This window comes from Lampris incognitus, chromosome 10, assembly GCF_029633865.1.
Source record: "Lampris incognitus isolate fLamInc1 chromosome 10, fLamInc1.hap2, whole genome shotgun sequence".
In the NCBI taxonomy this organism is placed as follows: Eukaryota; Metazoa; Chordata; class Actinopteri; order Lampriformes; family Lampridae; genus Lampris; species Lampris incognitus.
Window position 1 is genome coordinate 28803895 of NC_079220.1, and position 18090 is coordinate 28821984.

Consider the following 18090-nt stretch of genomic DNA (forward strand, 5'->3'; position numbering starts at 1 on the left):
ATCCACACACATGTGACATCGGCCCGTATTCACATGTCAGAATAACTTAAAATTTCAGCATTTTCCCTAGGTTTGTGGAAGACGTAGGTGCACATATTGGAGGTTCTCCCTCAAGAAAATGTTTTTTCAATAAAAAAATATGCAATTTCACATCATTTTGTACGACTATTATTATCATATCTGTGTACAAAAAGTTGGGAAAGCTAGAACAGACAATAACTAAGCAACGCCCAAACAGCTTAAAGACAAAACTTGCTAAAGAAATCCACTGGAGACCAACTACAACCATTAGATCTGGGGAAAAGTAATTTAGTTAGTTTTGATGTTGTCCACATTGATTTTTACATTGGTTTGGCTTAGGTGGTGCCCAAAACAGCTTGGGTGCTGTGCCTGAGCCTTATAATGGCAGGAAAAACCCTGTAACTGACACATACTGTGCATTTATTGCCAGATTTACAATTTAGTGCTACCTTTTCCTCTGCTCCGCTCACATTCATCATCACTCTGCCATTGCTCACTGTCTCACACTTGCACTCAACCATACATTCGCAATACACACACATTACGCACTGCCCTATTCCTTAAAGGAGCGACGCTGCTCTTGTAACAGTATTGGTCACGCGGAAGTCCTTCGAAGAATGAGGAGAGGGGGTGTCTGGGTAGCGTAGCGGTCTATTCTGTTGCCTACCAACACAGGGATCACCTGTTTGAATCCCCATATTACTCCGGCTTGATCGGGCGTCCCTACAGATACAATTGGCCGTGTCTGCGGGTGGGAAGCCAGATGTGGGTGTGTGTCCTGGTCGCTGCAGTAGCACCTCCTCTGGTTGGTCCGGGCGCATGTTCGGTGGGGGACGGAGAACGGGGGGGAATAGCGTGATCCTTCCATGCACTACGTCCCCCTGACAAAGTGCCTCACTGTCAGGTGAAAAGAAGCGGCTGGCGACTCCCCATGTATTGGAGGAGACATATGGTAGTTTGCAGCCCTCCTCGGATCGTGGAGGGGGTGGAGCAGCGACCGGGACGGCTCGGAAGAGTGGAGTAATTAGCCGAATACAATTGGGGAGAAAAGGGGGGGGGTGAAGAGAGGGAGGATTCTGGGATTTGATGCGCTAGCCGATGACTCAAAACAATTCCATGATAACATAGGGTGTTATCGTGCTCGCACAGCATTAGTAGCCCATTGATATTAATGACCATGTGAAATTTTAGCAACGGTGCTCATAATTACGCAATGGTGGTGAATATAGTGGAAACAATGACTATATTCTACTGTTGAATGGCAGTTTTGCTTTTTGTTTTCATTCTCATGTTAAAATTAGCCTCACGTTTCATTCTGTCAAGTATTATATAGTGTTAAAATTGCTTCTGACAGATTGAGCTGCATGAGAAAAGGCAGAGCAGAGCTTTGATTTTGAACAATGTTTTATTTATTTTGCATTGGTCTTCTGTTGTAGCAAATTGTCACAGAATTGGGAGGCCTGCTGACAGCCATGGACTTTGTTCAGAAGAACCTTACAGATGAGGAATTGGCTGACTGGAAGAGGAGGCAGCAAATTGCTTGTATTGGAGGGCCGCCCAACATCTGCCTGGATCGTCTGGAAACATGGTAATGCAAAGCTGTGGGAACTGGGGAATTGCAAATCCTTTCCCTGAGGACTCCAGAATGAAGTACATGTAATCCTATCATAAAATCACACATTGATCCTTGTCGTGTCTTGCTATATCAGTAATGTTAATACATTTCATTCTGATCATTCACTGTACCAGGAGGAAGATGAAATGTTAGTTTGCAAAGTGCAGTCGAATAATTATATTCCCACAATAATTAAGACTGGTTATTGTGATTGAGTATTGTGATTGCATAGGCAAGAGAAGAGAGAACTCCTGCACACTGTCCTTTAACTTGCAATATTAGAGATACAACGTTTCAATCCTTAGACATTCATCAAATAAAGCAAGAGGAACAACGAACATCCCAGACAGATATAGCCGACACCTCCTCAGGTGTGGCCAATCAGGGACCATGAACTGTCAGGCAATCAGTCCCACAGTCTGCGTATGCAGACTGTGGGAGTGATGAAGGCACACCCCACCATCAAACTGTGGAACTGATTGCCTGAAGCAATGAGTCCCACGGAAGGCACATCTCACCATCAAAGATGGACACTTCTCAATCTATAATGGACAGCAACTACATCAATTTATATGCAAACATTGAATTATAAAACTTAAAATCAATTTATGCAAAATCATCTCTTCCATGATGACAATAATATTAGGTTAATGGTAGATCTCAGGGTAACACTATCATAATTTCACTGTTTAGGCTAGGCAATAGGTTACAAGAATACAGGAATTTATTTATTTTTGATTTTGTCGCCCTTCTTCTCCCCAATTGTATCTGGCCAATAACCCCACTCTTCCGAGCTGTCCCAGTTGCTGCTCCACCCCCTCTGCTGATCCGGGAAGGGCAACAGACTACCACATGCCTCCTCCGATACACGTGGAGTCGCCAGCCTCTTCTTTTCACCTGATAGTGAGGAGTTTCGCCAGGGGGACGTAGCGTGTGGGAGGATCACACTATTCCCCCTGAACAGGCGCCCCGATTGACCAGAGGAGGTGCTAGTGCAGCGACCAGGACACATACCCACATCCGGCTTCCCACCTGCAGACACGGCCAGTTGTGTCTGCAGGGACGCCCGGCCAAGCTGGAGGTAACACACGGATTCAAACCAGTGAGCCCTGTGTTGATAGGCAACAGAATAGACCACTACGCTACCTGAAGTACACAGACCTAGGGATGAGGAAGACAATGTGCAAAGATCATCCAAAACAGGGCTTGAGTACCTGGGCAATAGAAGAAAATGCATCATTAGTGTACAAATCTATAAATGTATTAACAATTGAATAGGACTCTGTCCTAGCTGATCCCATTCAAAACGAGTACTCATAGCATCACATTAAGTAGCAACTCATCAAGACCTTTGGAAGACTACACTGGCACATTCTACTGTCAGATCCAGAACTATCTGCTGTCTTTCAGGATACCCCCCTCTTTGTTTTTAAACGCTAACTTAAATTGAGAAATTACTTGGTACATTATGGCGGGTCATACTCAGGTGCCAACATGAATCTGAAGGAAATCCTGATGTGTGGGGTATCTAAATTATGTGTTTTTTATGGGGAACTCAAGTATGAGTTTATTTTTTGGATAGGATAACGCTAACCTACATCATTTTGTATTTCTAAATGGCCAGTTTTACCCTTTCGAACCCCTTTATAAGATATTAAAAGATAAAAGGGAAATCGTTTATATTGACAAAGCCAAATCCACATTTATTAACAGGTGAACTGCATGTAATATCACTGGATACAATTACAAAGATCGATCTCCTGACTTCTTGAACTTTGCCAGGTTGCACAAGTCCTGCTTTGAGTCATTCTTGGACATCAGCTTCCCGCTAGTCTCCTGAGCCCTGATCCCTCCATTCTCCTGTGAAAAGTACTTAGCAGAAGCCTCAGCCACCATTTTAACAACTCTCTCAATTCTTTGTGTGTGGCAAGGCCAGTTGAGCACCTCCATGGGGGTATTGATGAAGTCTTTCACCTCCGAGGTGCTTAGGGAGCAGGTGAGAGGTGGCTCTGACACACCTTCTGACCAGCTGATCAAGGCACCAGTGCTGGAAGCATCACAATTGATGCCAGGTGTCCTTCTGGCCCTGACAGAGGAGTCCACCAGCTGTGTGTCTGGGTCCCCCTCTCTCCTGATGGCCAGGATTCTCTCCACCCCTCAATCCTCTCCTTCTGAACCTCAGAGCACAGCAGTGTTTGGAGGATGGCTTCACTCTGGTCATACCAAGCAGATCTTCTCACAGTCGGCATCACAAGGTTCAGCACCTCCTTCCTCTGGGACTTGGGGCAGTCCAGCTGAAACAGGATGTGCCAAGGCCCTTCAATCCAGGAGTGCTCGACTTTCATGTTGTACCAACATGGATAATACACTCCAATAATGAATTCCAAAATGGAATTGCATATTCTCCAGGTTCTTTCCTTTTAGTCCATGCTTTGACACCCAGAGCCTGAGAAGTGTGTTTGCTGTGGTGAGCCTGCGGCTGTGGTTTACTGGTCCAGTCTCCAACAGAGCCAGCCTTGCAGGAAGCACTCTATCCCTGACTGCACAGACAAGTTTATAGCCATAGTGTTGATCAGTTGAGAGATCTTGAATGACCTTGTCAGGCAGCTTGATCAGTGGAGGGCCAACACAGATCCGGGTGAAGTTTGGATTGATATCCAAGTCTGTAGCAGAATCAAGGAGCTTTCCTATTGGCCTGGTTAATTTGTTGTCTGACAGAGTAGGACCATCAAGGTCAACAATGAGATGGTGCAGGGGAAGTTCACCAGTGTGCAGGTTGCACACCAACCAGACCAGCTTTCTTCCCTGGTGCAGCTCCAGTTTACGCATTACTCCAGCTTTCACACCAGTGTTGACATTTGTTGAGTCTCCGCCAATGGCCCACAGGGTCTTATCAAAACCCCTCTCTTTCAGCCAGGCAAACAGGACCTTAGCAGACTGCTCCGCATGTGACTCCTCTTTAGTTGCTTTCTCTGGGGTAAAGTGGAACAGATAGTAGCTGCAAGGCTCACTGGCAACTCTATAGTGTTTGTCCTTGATCTTTGCAGGGAAAGATTGGTCACTGCCCTCGGCTTCCATCATCACCTTGGTCAGGTCAATCCGCCCATCAAAGAGGATGCAAGAGATCCCCCCTCCATCCTGTACTTCTCCTCAAACTCTTCCCCCAGCTCTCTCATCAACTTCTCCTGTGCTCTCTTGACCTTGCTGTTATCAATCACTTTACTTCTGTTGTCTTCTGTGATGATTCCTGCATCAGTCAGAGCTGCAGTTGCTATCGCTGTAGTTGGCCTCAGCCCTATGCCATACCTTACACTAGCAAGGGCAATGTATGGAATCTCATCATAGTTTTTCTGTACCTTTGCCGAAGGTGCAGGTTCAGGGTCAGTTTCAGGGAAGAGCTCAACTTCAGGGACAAACTCATCTTCAGCACCACTTCTCTCCAATTCCAGATCCTCATCACCATTTGCCAAAAACCTCTCAATAGCCTCCCTGGCTGCCTTCTCTGCTGCTGCAGCATTTTTCTCCTTGCTCTTTGTCCTTTCCTCTGCCTTCTTTTCCATCCCCTACCTTTCCAATGTCCTCACCTGTCTCTTGTGCTCTGGCAGATCAGGGCCTCCCATTTGGTGGGGTCCTTTACTTCCAACCTTCTCTCTCTGTCCCTTGATGTATGCACGATCTTTCACAGGAATCCTTTTCTCTCTGCTGCAGGAACAGTTAAATGTGGGCTTGGATCACACAGGCTTCACACTCGCAACCTCCCACCCCACAACTGGTATTCTGACACTTGCAAGTCAAAATATCAAATAACTTGTCTAACTTGACAATGAACCTTTCTTTGGCATCAAGTTTGCCCTTCCCAAGAGAAAACTTCACTACCTGATTCCAGACCTCCTTGAGCTTGGACATGATGGTCACCTTTTTATTGTTAACTGGTGGCTTGAAAAGAGCATTAGCTTTGCTCCACTGACAAATCAGACCAAGGTAGATGTCACCCACCAGCTGGTCCACTGGGTAGTGCCTCCTGTCATCTTCACTTTGCGCCCTCAAGTAGATGCCATACCTCAGGATATCCCTCACAGTTGGCAGTCCAGACACCAACAACTCCTGCCCAGTGCCAACAAGATTACTCAAATGAGAACTTGATTTCATCCTTGTTCTGAGCTTTCAGCAACAATATGGCTACAACTGCCATCCCAATAAGAAGTTAACAAAATAAAAGCACTAACTTCAAAATAAAAGCTCCCCAACTTAGTTTCTTTCTTCCAGAAGAATAGCAAAATAATCAAAATTTTAATAATAAGCAAATGCAATTTGATGTACATTAGGGTTATCCAAATTAAAGAGTTTCTTCAGAATTGTATTCTACATACCAAAATATGTTATTTGAACACCCCTCTCAATTGATTTACAAAAAAGTATGGCCCACCCTATTGATACATGTGAATGTTGCACACAAGTATAGACTTGCACAACCCATTCAGAAACTTCTCAGCCTTTTCCCCAATGGGAATTACCACCGTGGTAACTATGCACAATGTAACAACACTTCCAAGATTACACATTTTAGTCCTTTACAAATTTAAATTACACCTTCATTTACATGTACATAGAAATTATAATTTACATATAATATAATAATACTAATAATGTATAATTATTATGTATTATATATAATGATATATAATTATTAAAATAATATAATATAATTTACATATAAATTAAAGATTACACATTTAGTCCTTACACATTTAAGTTTAGTATTAAGTTTACATACAGGCAAAAGGTTCCCTAACAAAGGTGTGATCACCTGCTCTTCCACTCAAGTGGTTTATGTGTTGCATTGTCCTTGTGGTTTATTGTGTGAAGGTAAAACCACTAGAAAATTGAAAATTGAAGCAACACATCAGTGAACACAGATTGCAATACGCAGAAAGGTTTGTGTTTATCCTGTTGCAATGCACTTTAATGATACAAAGCGTGACATCTCTTCCTTACGATTTTATGGTGTAGAGAAGGTAAAGGTGCCACCTAGAGGTGGTGACCACGACCAGTGACACGACCAGTTACTGAAGAGACGTGAAGCTTTTTGGATCTTCACATTGCAGACATTGTCTGCCAAGGTCTTAGGTGTTTAGGCATACAATCCTCTAAAGATATATAATCAAGTCTCTCAGAGTAGGAAATTGGTCCTAACTACCCTAAAATTCTCAGTGACGCCTTGGTTTCGCCTTGAGTGGTAACACGTGCTGATGAACCAGGAGTCAAGAGATGTGTATCCCCAGCTTCACGTGCTACTTCCTGTCGAATAGGAAGTCGTGATCCACCTGCAGGTGGAGTCAGGCATGTGCAATTGGGAAAGCATGTCCTGCAGCAGATCTGACATGATGGTATTCAAGGTGCAGCTGAAATCCACAAACAGGATCCTGGCATGGGTTCCTGCAGAGTCCAGGTGCTGGAGGATGAAGTGGAGCGCCATGTTTACTGCATCGTCCACAGACCTGTTGGCTCTGTAGGTGAACTGCAGAGGGTCCAGAAGTGGGTTGGTGATGGTTTTAAGGTGGTATAATACAAGGCGCTGAAAAGACTTCATTACCACAGAGGTCAGGGTGACAGGTCTGCAGTCATTGAGTCCTGTGTGTTTTCTGGGGATGGGGGTGATGTTGGAGGTCTTGAAGCAAAGCTGATAAGTGACATGTCTCCAGTGAGGTGTTAAAAATGTCTGTGAACACTGGAGACAGCTAATCAGCACAGTGCTTCAGGGTAGAAGGAGAGACAGAATCTTGTTCAGCAGCTTTGCGGGGTTCTGTCTCTTGAACAGCCTGTTAATGTCCCTCTCCAGGATGGAGAGAGTTCTCATTGGGGAAGGGGAGGAGGGGGTCTCCAAGGTGGGCAGTTGTGGAGAAGCCCCGGTCCCTGCAGAAGTGGCAGAGGAGGAGCTGGTGGTCTGGAGCTGGTGGATGGAGTCATAGCCACTGTTAGTTGTAGTGTAACAGTGATCTAAAGTGTTCTCCCTGGTCGGGCATCTAATCAGCTGACAGTATTTAGGTAGTTCATGGCTGATTTTCCCTTTGTTAAAATTGACAAGGACAATAACGAAACTGGGTTTGTCAGCTCCATACACAGGATCTGGTCGGTGAGCATGTGCTGTGCCTCCTGCACGTCCGCCTGCGGTGGAATGTAAACATTGGCAAGCATGAATGAAGCGAACTCGCAGGGCGAGTAGAAGGGGTTACAGTTGATGAAGAAAAGTTTCCAGAACAGGATAACAGTGCTCCAGAACCACTGTCACATTTATTTATTTAGTGTGTGTGTGTGTGTGTGTGTGTGTGGATTTTTCTCCTCAATTGTACCCGGCCAGTGACCCTACACTTCCGAGCCATCCCGGTTGTTGCTCCACCCCCTCTGCTGAGCCGGGGAGGGCTGCAGACTACCACGTCTCCTCCAATACATGTGGAGTCGCCAGCCGCTTCTTTTCACCTGACAGTGAGGAGTTTCACTGGGGGAATGTAGCACGTGGGAGGTTCACGCTATTCCCCCCAGTTCCCCCTCCCCCCGAGCAGGTGCCCCAACTAACCAGAGGAAGCGCTAGTGTAGTGACCATCCAGCTTTCCACCTGCAGCCATGGCCAATTGTGTCTGTTGGAAACGCCCGACCAAGCCAGAGCTAACACGGGACTGTCACAGCTTAAAAACAACCAATGTTAATATAAAAACAAATACCTCCACCATTTGTTTTGTTGGAGAGCTCAGTGTTGTGATCCACTCCAAACAGCTGGGAGCCTGCCAGCTGCAGAAATCCTTGGTTTGCTGACTGAACACACAAGTGTGAAATAGAATTACTTATAAGAGTACTTAGAGAAGTCAAAGTGCAAGAACTGGGTATGTACAAAAAAAACAAAAATATGTACAAGTAGATCCTGTGCCATCTTTGTACAACCAAAAAGTCTTTAAACTTGATGCTTCTTGGCAACAAGAAAAATGCAACAGTGCTATAACGATTGATTTAGATGCTTCACAAACATCTATCAGCTGAACTATAAGTCAAATTCTGATTGCCACCTAATGGCCTCCACTAATATGTAGTTTTGTTAATTTTCCCAAATCACAGAAACAAGCTGTCTTCATACAAGTTGCTGTATTTCTGGGAGTTGTTGGTGCTATAAGTGAAACACATATTAAGATCATTGCATGCATTTGTGATTCAAAAACAATTCCACGACAAAATTACCCAAATTGTGATGGGTGCAAACTATTTGATTATTAATGTGATTGCAAGAGGGCCTGCACACGGCTCAGTGAGAGTAGTGTCAAGCTTTTGTTTGAGGGCAACCATATATCCCCTGGAAATCTATTGCTTGGTGACAAAGGCTATCCCCAAAAGTCAAAATATGTGTTTGCAGTCACACTACACACTGCACTGCAGAGAAAATTACAAATACTGTGACTCGAAACTTATAAAATAGTGTCACACGTAGAGGTATAAAAACCAGGTTTGGTTTTTACACCTCTGCGGGATGGTTTAGTAACATGGTTGGAGCAAATACACGGTTTGTACATTTACTTTCTGGACCTGGTTTTTACACCTCTGGTCACACGCTTGATAATTATGGGCCATGTTCTGAGATGTTTGACTGAAAAGTGAATGAACTCTCCTGAACAGGATCACATCCCTGGCTGAGTCCCAGCTCCAGATCCGCCAGCAGATCAAGAAGCTAGAGGAGCTGCAACAGAAGGTTTCCTACAAAGGGGATCCTATCATCCAGCACCGGCCCGCCCTGGAGGAGAAGATTGTGGACCTCTTCAGAAATCTCATGAAAAGGTCAGTGATTAATCCCCCTCCCAGTGTATCCCAAAAAAACACACTTTGCTTTACTTAGTTTCAAAACTAATGTCTTGTGGAGGATGTAAGAAAGGAGACAAGACCTCTTCTCCTTTTGACCACACAGCCGTGGGGTCGTTTATTTCCTCCAACTAACTTTAAGTGAACAGTTCACCATGTGAAAACCTCAGCCTCGTGTCTACCCAAAATCCCCCCCTGCTAACCCCTGAACCTATTGTCTTAAAGGGACCGTCTCTGGTTCCACATGGTGATTATGTAACCTGCAAGTAGGTCACTACAATCTTAACATTTCAATAACTGTTGCCACGTACAGTATATGCTTCTTGGTTAACAGATCATGCTAGATGTTCTTAATTTTTTATGTCTGCTTAAAATCATTGTCTTCACATCCTTGTGAAGGCACATCCTTATTTTGCCAAATCCTAGTATGTGCAGACTTGCTTGGCTGTCAATACTTGAACCTCAACACATCTTGCACTCATGGCTTAGTGTTGCAATACCAGACAATTGGAGATCTCCGCCTACCAGTCATCTGCGGATTTCTAAATGCAAGGTAGTTGCTACAACAGCGGAGAGTACAGCCGCTAACAAACCTACTCCTACTGCTTTGGATATCTAGGACACGCCTTACCAGAAATTATGCTCTCCTCCCATCCTCCATAGTGAAACAAACTAGAGATATAGCAAATCACTTTGAAACACGGAAAGCTTTTTAAAACATTGTAAACGGATGTCCCGAGCAACGTTAGATTGGATTCCATTTTATTGAATTTGTTCTCAGACCACAAGATTGGTGCAATTAAGGATTTAAGGTGACATTTAAAACACAAGAACGACATGTTGGCTTGTTTACCAGCTGGTTACGGGAAAAGTTTGGTCGATCAAGCCTAGCCAACTGTCGGCAACTTGTCAGCATGGGGACAGAAATCCCCCCCCTTTTCTCCCCAATTGTACCCGTCCAATTATCCCACTCTTCCAAGCCGTCCCAGTCACTTCTCCACTCCCTCTGCCAATCCAGGGAGGGCTGCAGACTACCACATGCCTCCTCCGATACATGTGAAGTCGCCAGCTGCTTCTTTTCATCTGACAGTGAGTAGTTTCACCAGGGGGATGTAACACGTGGAAGGATCGCGCTATTCCCCCCAGTTCCCCATCCCCCCTAAACAGGCGCCCCGGCTGACTAGAGGAGGTGCTAGTGCAGCGACCAGGACACATACCCACATCCGGCTTACCACCCACAGACACGGCCAATTGTGTCTGTAAGAATGGCCGGCCAAGCCGGAGGTAACACAGGGATTTGAACCAGCGATCCCCAACTATAATTTTTATTGCAAATCCTCCTCTGGTGCACAAGACACGGGGATTCGAACCGGTGATCTTCATGTTGGTAGGTAACAGAATAGACCGCTACACTACCCGGATGCCCGGGGACGGAAATCAATGGTGCTGGTCATATGCCCTTTGCTGTCGATAATGGAGGAATAGGTTTCAGCACAAATGCGACAAACATCAACAAACTTTGAAGAAGTTTTCTTGGGTGACTGCACCTGAGCCATACTATATAATGCACGTGTTGCTGGTACGACAGTGTTTACAAGCACACAACTTATGCATGTCACCACCCCAATATGAAGGACTGCCCTAAAGACTTTAGTCTTTTTAAACTCTCATTGTTTCCATCCAGTTTTAGCACCGAAAGCTGGGAGATTGTCCTCAGTCTCGAGTTGAGCGAAGCATTTAGAGACTGACTTGTGAGTTTACTAACGTCTTGATTTTGCAGATGTCCAAAATATGGCTTTCTAGCACATTAGATCATTTATCAGAAACTGCACAGGTACTTATAGCCTTTGCTATTGATGTCATCAAAATGTGTTACGGAAACATTGCTCTGTGTTAAAATCCATTTTGTGTTGCAGTGCTTTTGTGGTTGAAAGACAGCCCTGTATGCCCATGCATCCAGACAGGCCACTGGTCATTAAAACAGGAGTTCAATTCACAAACAAAGTCAGGTAAGACACTCTAAGTAGAAATGGCCAATACATAATTTCATGCGTGTTTTCATCTTCAAGGCTTGTACAGTAAATTCCAGATTCTAAAATGCTGATATTTTTTTGTTTGTTTCTCATACATTTTTTTTTAAGGTTACTAGTCAAATTTCCTGAACTGAATTACCAGCTGAAAATCAAAGTTTGTATTGACAAGTGAGTTTTTCTCAAAATGTTTTGTGATACTTAATGTGTCCGACACATAACATTGCTCAAGAGCTTGCATGCCCTACTCCAAATATATTTAAGATTTGTCTGTTTAATTTCTTTCAGGGAATCTGGAGATGTGGCTGCTATTCGAGGGTAAGATATTCTTTTTTGACCGTTTCATTATCAGGAATCAGGAACATTTATTTGTCATTTCAAAATATCAAAATATCGTTTCCCCCAGCCCACAGCAGTGCAACACAAAGGCAAAAACACATATCCAAAACCTACAAGAACACATGTATCCAAACTACAAAAAAAAAAAAAACTACAAAAACACATAGAGCCAACATATCCACACAAAAAAAAAAATCAGTCCAAAAGAGCGAACGCCAGGCAGCATGATTGTTGGAACTGCCGGTCTGCATGGGCTAGCTTAGTTAGTTAGTTAATTTAGTTAGTTAGTTAACTAGCTAACTTTGTTAGTTAGTTAGTTAGTTAGTTAGTCAGCCAGCTTTAATTTTTTACACATATTTTAAATGTGGGCATATAAATTGTTTTACAGAAAAGGCTGTGCTTCCCCCCCACCTTACTTCCCACCCTACCTTGATTTTCTTAGGTCACGAAAGTTTAACATCCTTGGCACCAACACCAAAGTTATGAATATGGAGGAATCCAACAACGGTAGCCTTTCAGCTGAGTTCAAACATTTGGTGAGTCAATGAGGCAGTTATCAGTGACCATCTTGTTTGATAACAGAAACTTCTAAACATTGCTGATTTCCTGTTTCTTACAGACTTTAAGAGAGCAGAGATGCGGTAATGGTGGACGGACCAATTGTGACGTGAGCACCATCTTTAAACACTCCTCACATTCTCAACAGATCACACATTGCATGTGCAGGATATGTATCCGGAGTATGATAATGAGATTCCGCACACATAACAACACACGTTTTCTGTTAAATTAACTGTTGAAATAAGGAGCAGATGCAATGTCTGATGTGTTTTGGCAAGAGAATGATTAAACTCTTCCCTTCAGGCATCTCTGATTGTGACAGAAGAGCTTCATCTCATCACCTTTGAGACAGAGGTCTATCACCAAGGCCTGAAAATCGATCTGGAGGTGGGTGTCTGTTCTGAATGTCACAGACTGGACTAAGCTTCTTTGTGTTCCTATTTCCTTGATTGTAATGTTGAATAAGAACTTAACTGAAAAATAAAGCTGCTTTTGTGGGGGGGGGGGTTGTTGCTATTTTTGGCTGCTGGTGCTGACACTTGCAAAAAAAAGTTAAGGAAATTAACCTTTTAAAATACGATGCTGTAGCCCCACCACCAATGTCACTGGTAAAAGTAGAGCCTGGGTCTCTGTCCCACAGCCTCCTCCAGACTGTGGGCTCCATTGTATCAAGTGACCCTGTCGGTCACAGACGATCCTCCTGAATCTTAATTACAGTGCTTATCAGTCCACCAAGTGAACTCTCTTCCCACTCACTCAGCATTTATTACCCCTGTAATAGCACTCCACAACCCCCCAACCATGACCTTGCTGTGCCACAGGAAGTTGATTTAGGACCAGTGAAGCAACATTGTGTCTGTGATGGTGATATCAGAGGGTTGTTATTATAAATACTTAAACTGCAGTCAGTTATTTTGACATATGAAATGAACATAAATGTTGTATGTAGGTGTGTCAGTTTGCAACTGTGAAGGTTGATGGCTCATTTTATTAGCCTCACTTGGACACCAGGGGAGTTTTGCATATTGCTCAGTTATAGAGGAAACAACGTTTTTGAATTGATGTGAGAAAAAAAGATGCAGGGCTTGCACTGAAATTATTTCTGTCTCTGTTTGTGTAGACCCACTCCCTTCCAGTGGTGGTCATCTCTAACATTTGTCAGATGCCAAATGCATGGGCCTCCATCCTGTGGTACAACATGCTCACCAACCAACCCAAGGTCAGAGAACACCCCCTGGTGGAAACGGACTAAACTCACCTGCTGATATTTGTGACATATTTTAGTTGCTGTTTTGACTGGGATGGAAATAGAGCTGGTTTGATACATTTGGACCTGTGTGTTTGTCCGTGCAGAATGTTAATTTCTTCACCAAGCCTCCAGTCGGTACATGGGACCAGGTGGCTGAAGTGCTGAGCTGGCAGTTCTCCTCCACCACCAAGAGAGGACTTACCATTGAGCAGCTCACCACACTGGCAGAGAAATTACTTGGTGAGACGGCATTTCTGAAGGCCCCTGTAACATTTAAATCTGTCAATTTTCAAACTCCTCCTACACAGTGTATTAATGTAAATCATTAATATTATTACACATTTTCTGGTTCCAGGACCTTGTGTCAACTATTCTGGATGCCAAATCACCTGGGCCAAGTTTTGCAAGGTACAGTATCTTATAAATATGCTTAATGATTCAGCCCTCCATCCTTCCATTGTGTTCCTTTAAGTTAAACTAGTCCTCCTTCCTCTTTCTAGGAAAACATGGCTGGCAAAGGCTTCTCCTTCTGGGTGTGGCTGGACAACATTATTGACTTGGTGAAGAAATACATCCTGGCACTGTGGAATGAAGGGTGAGAGGTCATCTTGTGTTTACAGTCCAGTTCTCAATGGCCCAGCGGTCACTAAAATGGCTTCTGGCCACCATCCATGTCTGAGAGGGTTCAGGACATAGTTCATATTCTGCTCTCTTACAGCAACATTGAAATTTAACTTTGATAAAGGGTAGAGACAAGACTTGGGGCAATAGGTGATCTTACCCATGGTATATGGCATTTGAGTAATATCGGTGGCATCAACTCAACAGTATTTATAGGGGTATTTTGTAAGAGCCCAGTTATTATATGATTAAATGAGCACCAGGTAATTTCTTTGCTTAAATAATCAGAATAAGAATCAAGTTTATTGGCCAAGTGTGCCTATGCACACAAGGATTTTGACTCGGATACATAGCCGCTTCTAGCACTTGCAGACATCACTCACAAAAAACAAAAAGAAAACAAACAAAAAAACAAAAAGGAAAAAGGAAAAAAAAACAAGAAATAAATGGAATAGGACATTGGAGACAAGCATGTATGCACAACAGGTATGTTGCTACTATACAGAGTTTTGTCATGGTTGAGTAATCAGGAATCAGGAACAACTTATTGTCATTTCTTTCATGTACTTGCGTACATAAAAGAAACAAAATTCCGTTTCCCACAGCAGTGCGAGACAAAAGACAAAAACGCACATCCCAAATTTCCCAAAAACCACACCACCAAAAACATAAAAACAGAGCAAAAAAACAAAAACAAAACAAACAAACAGACATTTAACAACACAGTCCGCTCAGTGCAACACAGTATAAAAATTCCTCTGTCTAGAGAACGAACGCCAGCCATGATGACTGTCGGAACTGCCGGTCTGCATGGCTAGCACTTAGCTTAGCCTGCCCCGCTTCCGTGTCTGAACGCAGCAGACCAGGCTCCCCCAGCTGATCTAACGCCAGCTCTCCCAGCCAAACACCTTCAACACCCCCCCCCCCCCCACAATCCACACGACGACACTAAAACACATTCAACGCTGGGCAAGGCCGCCACCAGACCGCTCTCAGTGTTATTGGAACTGGCGGTCTGCATGGGCTAGCAGTTAGCTTGCCCCGCTTTGGCGTCCTGTCAGACTGCCCTTGGTGTTACCTCCTCGGGCGCAGCGCCAGTCAGGGCCGTGGTCCCCGGGCCCACAGGACGCAGCAAACCAAGCTCTCCCAGCCAATCCAGCGCCAGCCCTCCCAGCCATCAAACGAAGACAAAACAAACTTAAGATGCAGACGTGGACAAACACACTGCATGGACGGTACTGGATGAGGCCGCCGCAAACATAAGTTTGCGCTGCCATCTTCTCATACCGGAAGCGGAAGAATCAACAATCATTTCCATATATTATACCATGTTGCTTATATACTATATTCCCATACACAATACCATATACCATCCCACGACTCCACAACTCATCATGCTCTCTCTCTTTCTCTCGCTCTCTCTACATATACACTCACCGGCCACTTTATTAGGCACACCTGTCCAACTGCTCGTCAACGCAAATTTCTAAACAGCCAATCACATGGCAGCAACTCAATGCATTTAGGCATGTAGACATGGTCAAGACGATCTGCTGCAGTTCAAACCGACCATCAGATTCGGGAAGAAAGGTGATTTAAGTGAATTTGAACGTGGCATGGTTGTTGGTGCCAGACGGGCTGGTCTGAGTATTTCAGAAACTGCTGATCTACTGGGATTTTCACGCACAACCATCTCTAGGGTTTACAGAGAATGGTCCGAAAAAGAGAAAATATCCAGTGAGCGGCAGTTCTGTGGCCGAAAATGCCTTGTTGATGCCAGAGGTCAGAGGAGAATGGCCAGACTGGTTCGAGCTGATAGAAAGGCAACAGTAACTCAAATAACCACTCATTACAACCGAGGTATGCAGAAGAGCATCTCTGAACGCACAACACGTCGAACCTTGAGGCAGATGGGCTACAGCAGCAGAAGACCACACCGGGTGCCACTCCTGTCAGCTAAGAACAGGAAACTGAGGCTACAATTCGCACAGGCTCACCAAAATTGGACAATAGAAGACTGGAAAAACGTTGCCTGGTCTGATGAGTCTCGATTTCTGCTGCGACATTCGGATGGTAGGGTCAGAATTTGGCGTCAACAACATGAAAGCATGGATCCATCCTGCCTTGTATCAACGGTTCAGGCTGGTGGTGGTGGTGTAATGGTGTGGGGGATATTTTCTTGGCACACTTTGGGCCCCTTAGTACCAATTGAGCATCGTGTCAACGCCACAGCCTACCTGAGTATTGTTGCTGGCCATGTCCATCCCTTTATGACCACAGTGTTCCCATCTTCTGATGGCTACTTCCAGCAGGATAACACGCCATGTCATAAAGCTCGAATCATCTCAGACTGGTTTCTTGAACATGACAATGAGTTCACTGTACTCAAATGGCCTCCAGTCACCAGATCTCAATCCAATAGAGCACCTTTGGGATGTGGTGGACTGGGAGATTCGCATCATGGATGTGCAGCCGACAAATCTGCAGCAACTGCATGATGCTATCATGTCAATATGGACTTAACTCTCTGAGGAATGTTTCCAGTACCTTGTTGAATCTATGCCACGAAGGATTAAGGCAGTTCTGAAGGCAAAAGGGGGTCCAACCCGGTACTAGCAAGGTGTACCTAATAAAGTGGCCAGTGAGTGTATATACGCACACACACACACACACAATAATATATACTCACACTATATTATCTTACGTACCAGAAGTATATGCTATATATGCACCTACTATCCACCTCACAACTACATACCGATGTTAGATTAACAGCAATAATTATAACCAATATACAGCAGTTGAATGTGTATTTACAATTGTACATTTGTATTGCACAAATAATAAATCAGTAAATGCATTCTGTTCGTATAGTGTGATGGCTGTGGGAGAATGACACAATCACTATTCCCATCAGTTCCCTAGAAGCCTTGTTTTCGCTCTGTATTTTATCTGCTGCTGTCTACGAAATCTCCCGGAAAATATAGGGACTGCTTTACCACACATATAAATATAACGTTTTACTTGACCTCGTCTATGAACTCGGCTCTTCTTCCACTATAGCCTTTGGAGCTACGCGGAAGAGCTTGTAAATAAATGCACCTATATGAAGAGAAAAAAAGAGCCCATTAGTTATCTTTGTGACAGTTGACAGCTTAAATCCAAAAAGTTACCTGGTGCTGCTTTAATGCCTTATCACTAATGTATAGTAACCAGGTTGAACGATTAATCATCAGTGATAGGGTATCTCACATGAACAGAGGTGTTTCCGAACTTTAGTTGTCTTTGTGCACCAGAGGGGGATTTGCAATTTTGCAATAAAAATGAAAGTTGGGGATGGCTGGTTCGAATCTCTGTGTTACCTCTTGCTTCGTTGGGTGTCCCTACAGACACAATTGGCCGTGTCTGTGGGTGGGAAGCTGGATGTGGGTATGTGTCCTGGTTGCTGCACTAGTGCCTCCTCTGGTCGATCGGGGTGTCTGTCCGGGGGGGGGGGCTGAGGGGAATAGCACGATCCTCCCATGCGCTACATCCCCCTGGTGAAACTCCTCACTGTCAGGTGAAACTCCTCACTGTCAAGTGAAAAGCAGCTGGCGACTCCACATGTATCGGAGGAGGCATGTGTTAGTCTGCAGCCCTCCCCGGATCGGCAGAGAGGGTGGAGCAATGACTGGGATGGCTCGGAAGAGTTGGGTAATTGGCCGGATACAGTTGGGGAGAAAAAGTGGAAAGTAGACCTGGTAGCTTTCACAACTCTTCTGGCCAGGCGCCTCATTTTATTACGGTGGAAATCACCCACTCCTCCATCTCACTCC

General features: G+C 44.4%; 1 protein-coding gene across 2 annotated transcripts in view; it reads left to right on the top strand.

Moving 5' to 3' along the window:
• Positions 1-18090, top strand: part of stat3 (signal transducer and activator of transcription 3 (acute-phase response factor)) — a 37187-nt gene that overhangs the window by 14023 nt on the left and 5074 nt on the right. For both annotated transcript variants that reach the window (XM_056287450.1, XM_056287452.1), the window contains exons 7-18: positions 1458-1609; positions 9296-9454; positions 11392-11484; positions 11617-11676; positions 11794-11823; positions 12287-12380; positions 12464-12511; positions 12709-12792; positions 13526-13624; positions 13759-13894; positions 14010-14062; positions 14155-14249. In XM_056287450.1, coding sequence (XP_056143425.1) covers positions 1458-1609; positions 9296-9454; positions 11392-11484; positions 11617-11676; positions 11794-11823; positions 12287-12380; positions 12464-12511; positions 12709-12792; positions 13526-13624; positions 13759-13894; positions 14010-14062; positions 14155-14249 — 1103 coding nt within the window. The remainder of the gene's footprint in view (positions 1-1457; positions 1610-9295; positions 9455-11391; positions 11485-11616; positions 11677-11793; positions 11824-12286; positions 12381-12463; positions 12512-12708; positions 12793-13525; positions 13625-13758; positions 13895-14009; positions 14063-14154; positions 14250-18090) is intronic.